The 12,910-nt window shown below is 35.3% G+C and overlaps 1 protein-coding gene and 1 non-coding gene across 2 annotated transcripts in view; both read right to left on the bottom strand.

The window, feature by feature from the left end:
- Window positions 1-12,910, bottom strand: part of LOC144849810 (cystine/glutamate transporter-like) — a 62,721-nt gene that overhangs the window by 11,174 nt on the left and 38,637 nt on the right. Inside the window, exon 4 of the mRNA XM_078706882.1 lies at window positions 10,412-10,456. Coding sequence (XP_078563008.1) covers window positions 10,412-10,456 — 45 coding nt within the window. The remainder of the gene's footprint in view (window positions 1-10,411; window positions 10,457-12,910) is intronic.
- On the bottom strand, window positions 8,954-9,025 carry Trnad-auc (transfer RNA aspartic acid (anticodon AUC)). The gene has a single exon. It is a non-coding gene; the product is annotated as a tRNA-Asp (tRNA).

Below are 12,910 nucleotides of genomic sequence, written 5' to 3'. Positions count from 1 at the left end.
AATATAAAAGCAGGAATCTACAAATAACAAAACAACATATTGACATATAGATATTGACCGATAATATAAATTATGATCTAATATTTAATATTTTCTTCCATTTTTCCATGTAGATGTTTTAGAAAAACTCGGTCATTATCAATTACATCACCTCCATCATTACATTTATAATTCAATTACTGTTATTATCATTATAAATATATCTATATTGATTATGATCAAATAAATGATTACGATGAAGCAATTTCATAACATACGGTAGTGAGTTTTAAAAAAAACAGCAGAACATTATGTATTTAAAGTGGAATTGAAATACTAGATTATCGATTTTTAGTTATTGTGTATAGATGTAAGAAATACAATTAAAGAATTAGCAGTAGCTGTTAGTGGTATAGTAATATTATTAACATAGGTAAATGGGATCTAAAAAGAAAGTACATTTAAAAAAAAAAAAAAAATTGCAGTTACGGTAATGAGAAATACGTTTTATTTGATTAGCGGTAGCTTCTGATGTGAACATGAAACGAGAGAATGGCTCATCCACTGTATCCACTACTGACGTCTTTGAGCTTTTGACGACGACCAACGAAAGTATTACATCACCAACTCGCGCATGTGCAACCCTTGAACGTATTTTTTTACCAAAAACTTTCTCTGAAAATCCGAGATTCAATTCAATTCAATTCAAAATAACATTTATTCTCGTCCTTTTTAGGATTGAAACAATAATGGAATAAAATATAAATAACAATAAATCTGGGGGAAAAGGAAGAAGGCATGATCCCAGAAATATACAGGATCCTGACAAACAAGCAGGACATTAAACACTACGGATTCCAAGATTGCAAGAACTAAACCTGGACCCTCTAACTATTGCTTACCTCTTATAAACTCCAACAAATAATGATTGTTTTCAAACTGAAGTCTATAATTAATAAAACATTCAGCCAACATCTGGCTTTCTTGCAGAAAATCATTAATCTTTTATAAGGCATATTCAGTGTCTGCTATCTAACACTAGACTCTGCGTAATTTAATTTCATATATTGTGTATGTAATGTTTTAATTTTTTCTTGTAGGCCTATATAATTATATATATGCCTATTACACGTCTAAATATATTATTGAATTATAAATGTGTTTTGGGTAAGGTCATGGGACTGCTGACTCTTAAAGTTATAGTAATATTATTTAGCAGTGGCTGATCAATTCATCTCTGTAACATTGTACATTATACATTATAGTTTGTTGGTCAAATAAATATATGAAATTAAATCACTGTGCGGAAATAATTAAATGATTTCTAATTCGCGGTAACTTTCACTTACATACGAATAGACAACAAACTCATCTGCGGTCGTTCAAAGAGAAAATCAGCAACAGTTTTAAAGATACGCTGCTACCTCTTGAGAAATAGTATTTAACGAAATTATAATTATTTTTATTGCATTCAACTACTTCTAAATAAGTGTTTTATGAATATTTGACTGTATAATTCAGCATTCACAAATTATATTTTAATTTGCCCAGGGAAGAGTTCAATCTTTCCCTGATTTGCCATACTTATAAGGATTAATAATAGGTGATTAAAAACAGTTTGAATTTGCGTCAGCAAAGTATTGTTTCCTAAACTGATGTTTTTCTAAAATTACTGCCCTAATATTTCTTGCATCATGAAACAGAAGATGCTCGTCCTGTAAGTTAGAGATCGCAGGTTCGAATCCCGTCGCAGAGTTTCATATTGTAGTACACGAACCAGTATGCTCGATACAATTATATGACATTATCATTTCAAAGCGAGTTATTTGTAGTATAACTTGTTTGTTTATTGATTTGATTCACTCTAATTCTGTCAATACATGATTCCGAGGCACCCACGGGGCTTGCCGATGAAGGTTTACAAGAGGAATACGAATTAATAGTATACATTACATAGGTTTTTTAAATATTCAATTGCTAAAAACATAAACATAATTCATTGAAAAATAAAAACCACTGAAGGCGTATAGTCTAGTACACGGTACGGGATAACAGTATATAGGTTAGGTTTACCTATAAGTTACCGCTATCGACGACTGCTTGTATGAGTATAACATGTAAACATAGGCCTAGTTAGTAGTCATAATCAGCCATAAATTACTAGTTATATAGTTTACATGAAGTGAATGTTTTGGAGCACGACTCCAATTAACAAATCACCACACTGGTCATTTAAAATAATATTCTACACACGCCCTCTGTCTTTTTTTAAATCAATATTATGGATCTGAGTATTATGGAAACTTGTTGAAACGTCATACTCCATACCTAAAAAATGACGTTTCCCGTGGATTGACGACAACAAGTTAAGTGTATTTGATTGACAGGACACGGGTGCTGTGTAACTCTATCGAGTGTATCTAGGCTACGAAACCAGTAATCACCGCACCACCCATAACGTTAAGTCAGTGGCAAACGGTTTAAACATATTTCACATTGCGCTAAATTAAACACTTGTGTGCTCAGAAATGTGTTCGCTGATTTTGGAATGACAGAATTCTTCCCAAGAAACGTAATCACAACCAAACAGCTGTGACCGACAAGATACGATAATAGGCCTACAACTTTACTTGTAAACAAACTTTGGCAATACACTTTTTTTCCCTAGAAATTTGAGGGCACTATTCACGAGTCAATTTTTCTTCTATGTCACTCTATCAGTCAAATAGATTGTCAATGTCGTGTAATACGGTTAAATCCTAATTTAAACACAGCGTGTAATCCCTGTATAAACGAAGTTTTTAATTGCTGATTGTGTCTCTGATAACCCATGTGCCATTCTAGTTCAAAATGCCAATCAATTTACATTCTACTATTTAAAAAAATATTAACGTAATGTAGGCTGGATGATGCTGGAATTAAAAGCAAATTTTAAAGATTTTGGGCATAAATATTTGAGAATCGGATACGTTCATCACAGTACTATACAGATCTTCGTCACAGTCATGCAAACTTCATTGCGTAAAATATCTACAGTTATGTAACATGTACTGTAACAACTGGTACTCGCGTGGTACACGAATATTACTCGCGTTACACGAAATTCATGAATAATGAAGAAGTAATCAGTAAATGCAATATTTAAAAAAATACATCTGGCAAGTGTACGAAAGTAAGACGACATTATTTGTTTCTTAGTCAATGACCGCGGCAGAAAATCCTGCACAAACTAACGTTCCGACGGTACCGTCAATAGTATCCAACCAAACATCTAAAATACACGTAAAAATGTGATTTAAGAAATAAGGGCCAAGTAGCCTAATGTCTATGTTCTTAGACTAAAGAAATAACATTAGACGGCCGCACGCACGCATCACGTTCTTTTTCAATTGGCAGTTATTTATTTATGTGGTGTTTTTTTTAGTGGACTTCATTCTCAAAGATATATGCATACATATAGGCCTACAGCAAAACATTTTCGACTTCGAACCATTCATCTACTCCTTAGTTTGACCGAAACCAACTTAAACAAGGCCATATACAGTGTTTACCGACCGACCAACCGACCGGCATAGTGAACTATAGTCAAGTCGCGTGAACACTACAATACATAGGCATACGTTCTCTTCATTTTGAGTAATCTCTCTCACTATGTCGGTCGGCTGGTAAACACTAACTCAAATTTGCACACGCGACTATAGTGAGCTATAGAGTCGCGTTGCACGCACGCGACTAAATATCGTTCTCTAAGACTGTTATTTCAAACAAGCGCGTTGTCTGAAAGCAGGCAAAGAGCAAAGAGAATACATACCATTATGGTTGGTCATATCATATTGTCGTACAGCATATAGTTTATTGGTATTAGGCCTACTATTACACTAGTCTAGATCGAAGATTATCTTCTTAGAAGAAGATATAAAAACAAGTAATTCTAAAATACGGCAGGGTAGTTAAATATGACACTTCCACACCGAGACGGTTCAACAGTTTTATGCAAACACATGTCGTCAGAAATGTAGGCCTCTGAAACTTTTACGTCACAAACTACCGTTAAATATATTTTAAACAAAACATTGTTCTAGATACGTTCCATGAAATGCTATAAATTACGTAACATGTGTAGCATCGACAAATGTGCTTAACAAACGTCATCGAAATCTTGAGAGTGATGGATGATTTTTGATAGTAAATAAGAAATCAGACATTAGCTATGTTATAGGTCTATTCTCTATCGGAGTTACATCGCGGTAAAGAAATCACGCGTAAATGGTCTTTCACACAACTGTTCCGGCACGGTTCTTGTCCGGCAGCGGCAACGGAAATCGAACGTCAACGTTTCGTTTTCAAGTGACTTTGCGCTTATCGATTGGCGCTGCATAGCCGGCCGCGTGGAGCGGCGAAAAAACGAAACATTGACGTTGGATTTGATTTGCGGGTGCCGGACCGGAACCGTACCAATAACAGGTGTGAAAGACCTTTAAAACATTAGATATACTCCCGACGGGGACGCGCTTGTCTAACATTGCATCGGAGTTAAAGTTACATCGGAGTTGTATCGGAATCAATGAAACGGAAGATGAGCGTTAACTTGTTAAAATAACACAAGCACTTCACAAACTTCGGATGTAACGCTGGTATGACACACAAAGATAATATTTTGTACTTGTGTACCGTTCGCATGCGCCAAACTAGTGTATTTTCTTTTTACGATTATGGAATTAAGTTTAAGCCGCAATATACGCTCGCTGGCAAATGTGTCCGCAATTTAAAATGTAGTGATTTTAATTTAAGACATTATCTTCCATTTTCTCTCGACTTCATCACCGTGGTATATTACACATTTTAAGCCATTAACCCTCGGACCCGCCATCAAATTGGCGTGTCCGGAGACACTCTGTATCGACAGAATTTTCACGCCATTACATGATTGTGTTCCTCTTAAAAAATGCTGCTTCTAAGATATATTTATTTCAGTTTCTTGCACAAGATAATACTACTTGACACTGTAGTAACTCCATATCCTTTGTTTAACTCCATCTTTAATATCCATGTCCCAAATTTTTCTGTTTAAAAGATTGTGACTTGGTCACGGTAGAATCGTGTACTGAGGAAGCACACGGCTTGCGTGTGAAAAAATGAAGTCAGAATGTTGAAATGTATGGTCATGAATAGGCCTGCATAAGCTTACACTATTACTAGCTAGCTATGTCGAATATAATTACGAATAGCCGGGATTGCGATTGTTTTATAATAATTAATTACTGTACAGCGGCACGATACTGGCATTCAAATATCAAAACAAGAACAACACATATAAAAAGAATCATCATCTTATAAATATCCTTTCCTTTATATATTTAATTACTTCCTTCATCTTTAACTCCGTCTCACTGTTCCCTCCCCTCATCTTTAACTCCGTCTCACTGTTCCCTCCCCTCATCTTTAACTCCGCCTCACTGTTCTCTCCCTTCATCTTTAACTCCGCCTCACTATTCACTCTCTTCATCTTTAAGTCCGCCTCACTGTTCCCTCCTTCATCTTTAAGTCCACCTCACTGTTCCCTCCGTTCATCTTTAACCCCGCCTCACTGTTCCCTCCCCTCATCGTTAAGTCTGCTTCACTGTCCCCTCCGTTCATCTTTAACCCCGCCTCACTGTTCCTTCCATTCATCTTTATCTCCGCCTCACTGTTCCCTCCCTTCATCTTTAACTCCGCCTCACTATTCACTCCCTTCATCTTTAAGTCCGCCTCACTGTTTCCTCCCCTCATCTTTAAGTGCGCCTCACTGTTCCCTCCCTCATCTTTAAGTCCGCCTCACTGTTCCCTCCCCTCATCTTTAAGTCCGATTCACTGTTCCCTCCCTCATCTTTAAGTCCGCCTCACTGGTCCCTCCCTTCATCTTTAACTCCGTCTCACTGCTCCCTCCCTTCATCTTTGACTCCGTCTCACTGTTTCCTCCCTTCATCTTTAATTCCGCTTCACTGTTCCCTCCCTTCATCTTTAAGTCCGCCTCACTGTTCCCTCCCTTCATCTTTAACTCCGCCTCACTGTTCCCTCTCTCATCTTTAAGTCCGCCTCACTGGTCCTTCCCTTCATCTTTAACTCCGCTTCACTGTTCCCTCCCCTCATCTTTAAGTCCGCCTCACTGTTCCCTCCCTTCATCTTTAACTCCGCCACACTATTCACTATCCTCATCTTTAACTTCGCCTCACTGTTCCCTCCCATCATCTTTAACTCCGTCTCACTGTTTCCTCCCTTCATCTTTAACTCCGCCTCACTATTCACTCCCCTCATCTTTAACTCCGCCTCACTGTTCCCTCCCTTCATCTTTAACTCCGCCTCACTGTTCCATCCGTTCACCTTTAACCCCGCCTCAATGTTTCTTCCCTTCAACTTTAACTCCGTCTCACTTTTCTCTCCCCTCATCTTTAAATCCACCTCACTGTTCCTTCTCTACATCTTTAACTTCGCCTCACTGTTCCCTCCCTTAATCTTTACTCCGCCTAATAGTTCCCTCCTTTCATCTTTAACTCCGCCTCACTGTTCCCTTCATTCATCTTTAACATGAATATCACAGAAGAAATTATCTATATGAATTTTAAAGCAAAAGAAAAAGAAAAAATTGTTGTGGAATAAACATGATAAAACAATATTCCCTCGATGGTCAGGTATTATCATGAATATTATAGTATACATAATAAAACTAGAGGAAAGAAATGCCAGAAGCGAATAATTATACTTTATGTTCCTATCAAATGCTTTGTATATAGCAGAATATTTTAGTGTGTAAGCGATACAACGACATTCAAAATGAGTAATTGTGGCCGAGGACATAAATAACAAAATAGCTAAATTACAGTGAAGATAACTTGAATACACTAAAACCAGCATATTATTTCAAACTTAAATGGTCCTTCCGAGTAAACAGTGTCATAACAAGTTTACATACTAGGGTTTCCAATCTGACACAAAATACTAAATTTGCTTATGAATTAAATGGACCAGTGAGAATATTTCATGAGTTGAAATATTGACTGGTCTATTTAACGCGAAAACGAGATTATTTGTTTTTTATAACATTATTATTGTCCTAAGTAAACTTGTACTCAATTAATCCGCTGCTTCCATTTTGAATTATCGCAGAAAGCTAGGCCCTTAAAAATGCAGCGTTCCGATTTCGTACGCGGAGCCGACTAGAAATAACTTTTATAAGACAGAAAAACCTATGATTACAAGCATAATAACCCTTATTATATTATTCTACTTTCAAATGATCAAAATAAGTAAATGGTGCTTTACTCTGAAGGTGAATATGATGAAAGTATTGTCAAGGCGTTACGACACACGAGTTTTATCTCCAAGCTGTTTAAATAGAAGGCCTAATGGAGGCCGAATGGAAGCCGAATGGAGGCCTAATGGAGGCCGATTGGAGGCAGAATGGAGGCCTAATGGAGGCCGAATGGAGGCCGAATGGAGGACGAATGGAGGACGAATCATCTAAAAAAAGTGTTGAAGATTAACTTAAATAATAAGCACTACAACCGATATTAAAAATGACCATTTAACCAATAGAATTGTTTGAGAAAGGATCACAATAATCTTCAAATTTACTGCTGACTTGTATGATTTCGCACAGTAGGTTTACAATATAAGTGATTAACATTAATGGCCAATTTATTTACAATCCTTATTTATCTAATAATATAGATTATAGCAATTTTAACTGATTAAATATGATCAAATCGTAAAATATTAATATATGATATATTCTAGTGACTGTTAATATTTCATATTATAGTACAGTGACAGTATTATTATCTTTTACATAATTTATTAAGATATGATGTAGTTATGGCAGGTTTCAGTTAACCTGTCCAAATCATTTTTATCGTTTGAAAATAAATTAAATACAGACAAGAGATACGACGAAATTACTGACACTGAAGTTTTCTCAATTGATTTATATTATAATTAGACACTATAAACGTATATATATATATATATATAAACTCATCAGGCAAAGAACATTAATTCTAAACCGCCCGGTGATATACTGAAATTTAATTAATTAATTTGAAACGATAAAGATGAGGAAATCTGTGAGAATGAGAAAAAGTCGCCCCAACCGAGACTCGAACTCGGACCGTCTGCTTGATATGCAGTTGCCCTAACCATTAGACCACTGGGGCTTTCATGGTATTGTTCAAACTCGATTGGATAGCGACTCTTTAACATTCTCGGCGTGGTACGGTGGAACAGCACTAGTCCTCAGTTGTACGCACGCGCAACAGAGATCAAATTGATACGCCCTCATCTTTCAGTATTTTTATTCACGAGGCGGGATCTCCGAAGAGATACTTTTATATATATAAACTCATCAGGCAAAGAACATTAATTCTAAACCGCCCGGTGATATACTGAAATTTTTAATTAATTAATTTGAAACGATAAAGATGAGGAAATCTGTGAGAATGAGAAAAAGTCGCCCCAACCGAGACTCGAACTCGGACCGCCTGCTTGATATGCAGATGTCCTAACCATTAGACCACTGGGGCTTTCATGGTATTGTTCGAACTCGATTGGATAGCGACTCTTTAACATTCTCGGCGTGGTACGGCGGAACAGCACTAGTCCTCAGTTGTACGCACGCGCACCAGAGATCAAATTGATACGCCCTCATCTTACAGTATTTTTATTCACGAGGCGGGATCTCCGAAGAGATACTTTTATATATATAAACTCATCAGGCAAAGAACATTAATTCTAAACCGCCCGGTGATATACTGAAATTTTTAATTAATTAATTTGAAACGATAAAGATGAGGAAATCTGTGAGAATGAGAAAAAGTTATATATATATATATATACATATATAAACACAGTAGGCAAAGAACATTAATTCGAAACCGCCCGGTGATATACTGAAATTTAATTAATTAATTTGAAACGATAAAGATGAGGAAATCTGTGAGAATGCCCCAACCGAGACTCGAACTCGGACCGCCTGCTTGATATGCAGATGTCCTAACCATTAGACCACTGGGGCTTTCATTGTATTGTTCAAACTCAATTGGATAGCGACTCTTTAACACTCTCGGCGTGGATTAAGAAAAGAGACGAAAATAATTCTTTGAAAAGAAAATCAGTGGATATGACAGAGTTGAAAGCCAAAGGAAGCCAAGTGCAGCAGATAGTGGAGAGTCTGAAAGGTTTGATGAAATAACCTGGATTTTGAATGAGTCGAGTATTAGGAAATAAAGCAATGTCAAAACTAATAGATAACGGAGTGTGGACAGACGATTTCACTATCCTTAACAGTTGCCCACAAAAGAAGTCAAATGTAGGAGATAATACTTTATTATCTCCATAAGGAGAAATTACATGAGCTTTCAAAACAACAAGGTTAAAAAATAAAAAATAATATATAAAAAAATCAGACCACGCCACAAGTTACCTTTTATGATTAAATGAAATAATCTGAACTATTGAAAGGGTATTAGGAAATTAAGCAATCCTAAAACTAACATAAATAACCAAAGAAAAATGAACAAGGGGTATGGCCAGATGACTTTAATTCACCCTTAATAGTAATCCACAAAACAAGACAAATGCAGCAGATGGTTCTAAACGATTTGATGAAATAAACCTGAACTATTGAAAGAGTATTAGGAAATAAAGCAATGTAAACACTAATAGAAATAACCAAAGAAATATGAACGGAGTGTGTGGCAATCAATAGGCCTATACATACTAGTACAACTACATTTTTTTTAGTGAGTAAACATTTTTAAAAGCTCGAACGAACAAATGGATGGAATATCAGATCGTGCGTATCGTCCGTACAAGTAAATTAAATTCCGACTTACGACGTACTTTTACGTACATTATTTAAGTAGACGAGTCACTATATACTTTGATTTATTTGATATTATTGTCCTGACGCTCGAGTCCAAACTGATACATCAATCTTTATATTGTTTTTCCTCCGGCTATATTTTCCTCCGAATGACACAGTTCTACATAATTAGGAATACAAATGCTATTTATTTTGTTGGCAAACTAAGAAAACGGTTATAAATTGGTTCTTGTTTTTTGACCGATTAATCCAATAATGGGTATGCATTTTATGTATAGAATCATGGTCTAATTTGCTCTAGCAATGTAATTATTTATTCATTATTACAAAGCAAGGTATGAAACAATTACTGATACTACGACAAACTAAATGTTTTAATTTAACGACTCATAGTTTCTGAAAATAGTTTTTTATTATTCAAATTTCGGAAAAAACCTCAAACTGGTGCAAAACAAATTTCGATGCACGTTACACAACTTATTCAACAACATTCAGTGTTAATTCTATTATTACAGTAATATTATAGAGTTATGTTTTTACATGTTAGCAACAATAACAATCTTAAAAGTTTCTTACCTGTTAGGGTTTCGTATCTCTTCCGTCGTCTGAACATAAAACTGCCTATCGATGAAAAAAGATATACTAAGAATTATTATCTGGTTGTGTGTTGAGGGTAGTGGGATATCGAAATGACCAGATTTTTACTGGGAAGATATTTGAATCATCCCGGAAGGTGTTCGGATGAGTGACGGAGTATATCTAGAATTGTACTGGGGTGTTTAAAACTATAATTTGAAAACCTTCATGGAAGGGGTTATGGAAAAAAAAAAATTAGAAATCAAGATACTCAGGAAGAAAAATATGGCTATTTTTTTTTTAGTGTATCATAACATTTGATCTATCTTTAAAAAAAGCATGTTACTTATTTTGTTTCTTTTTCATTTTTGGAATTTACATATGAAATGTGGACCTCGATTGGCAAAGTTGAGAACCAGGAGATAAATGTGCGCATGCGTATTTTTGACTTATTCGTTACGGTACAGGTTTTGATTGTCACAAACTGAAAATCTCGCTTTTATAACGTAGAAGAGAATTGACATCACGCATTATCAATTTCGAATATTCTGATCGGCAACATGTATTTCCATTTTAAATACGTCAAACAAGCTTTTAGCTAAAAACAATTTATTTGCTGTCCGTTACAAAAATAAAAAACTCTTGATATTCTATCCTTAAGATAATCCATACATCTGCAGCTGAACTTTCTTAAAGAGAACTCGAATGTTTTTTCATGAGGAGGTGAGCTTTTAACTCCCAGGCCTCGGCTGGATATCTGTACCAAACGCACCTGAAATCACAGTCTAACTTGGTCGTGAGTAACCGACGAGTAACCTTGGACTAGGGTCGCGTTCACACACTCGATATTCTACGGTATTATGTCTAGAGACAATCAACACCAACTGCAGTTTCTTGTCTGCTAACTACAACCTTTGTACCAACATACCAAATCTGAGACACGTATTGTTGAAGATTTTATTTTCAACATGTGACATCATTTTATAGCAAGGTTTTCTATATGCCCATATGAATATTGAAAACACATAAATCTTGTACATTTCAATAAGGTCATTTCTTTTACAACAATTAAAATATGAATTTACAACAATACTTATTTCTATTAATTTCGTAGTATTCAATTGCAACAATTTAACTTTCTTTCAAATGACCTTTGTACAGTTTAGAAAGTAATAAACAGCAATTTTTTAAAATATTGGTCAATGTTATGTATTGAACTGTGATCGCATGTGAATGAATAAATGGCCGAATTTCCCCAAGAGAAGAAAAAAACCGCACACATTAGTTATTGTGGCTGTCTACTGAGAGTATACGGTACGGCCTTATTTTCAAATAGGTTGTGACAGGGCTTTTCTACAAGCCAGCTGTTTGGTTGAATGGGTAAGTACTTTAGTTTTTTTAAATATTTTGGGATGTGTTATGGAATGGTTAGGTCTGCCTGGAATGTGTGCAGTCGAGTAGTTTTAGTCTTCAAATGCGAACATGTACACGCCAGCTTTTTGCAAATTACAATACAAAATATACAGAGAAGATAGTCTGTAATAAAACATATATATTCAAAGTTATTGTTGACAATGATGTTATTTGTTAAGTTCTGTAACGTCTCTATAATATTGCCTTCGGGATTAAATGGAACAAGCAGTTTTGTCAACATTTCTAAAATGACAATGAATGATTCTACCGTATTATTAATTCCATACATCAGCAAAAAGACTCGAGACAGTGAACCAATCTTTCTTAATTATTTATCATGCGTAAAGAGGCAGGATAATACAATACTCGTATAAATCACTGTGTTCTATTTCAGACGTTTTGTGATGGATATGTTTTGCTGTATTGCCTTAAACAAAATTAATTCGGAATAGCAACGTAAAAATCTCTCGGCTTAGAAAATTGCTATTTTAAAAAATGTATTCACATTTTTTTGTACTGTACAATACGTCGGTTATTGTTTAATTATTAGCAATTAGCATTAATTACCTTTCAATTGCTATAATGACATCACCACATTTCTTGTACTGTGATCTTAAATTTCCTTTACACTACTTCGTTTCGTCAGTTGGTCAGATACCAACAATTATGGCAAGATAAAAAACAGCAACAAATAATTTAGATATTTGCATATAAAAGGATATGGATTAGATTACAGCGGTAAAATGATATGGATATTTCGAAGGCCGACAAGCGTTTCGTATAAATCCTGTACCAAAGATTATGACATGGTACCAACAATTGAGAATAAGCGAGATGTTGCAGATACGAATCTCGCTATAGAAGTGGCTTTCATGCAATATATACAGAGAAGGTGCTATTCTTGATACGATCATGACATGTTTGTTCTCAAATTACCGCATCAGTGTATTTATCATTATACCGCGTTATGACATTATGCCCGTGCCATTGGTTGATACTACAGTTGGCCTATATGAATATTTTTTGTTGATTCCGTATGTTATTTCGTATCATTCAACGGTTAAAATACAATAGAAAACCAACCTG

Source organism: Antedon bifida, chromosome 8 (assembly GCF_963402885.1).
Source record: "Antedon bifida chromosome 8, ecAntBifi1.1, whole genome shotgun sequence".
Taxonomy (NCBI): Eukaryota; Metazoa; Echinodermata; class Crinoidea; order Comatulida; family Antedonidae; genus Antedon; species Antedon bifida.
Note: the sequence above shows the minus strand (reverse complement) of the source record. Positions and strands in the feature narration are given on the sequence as shown.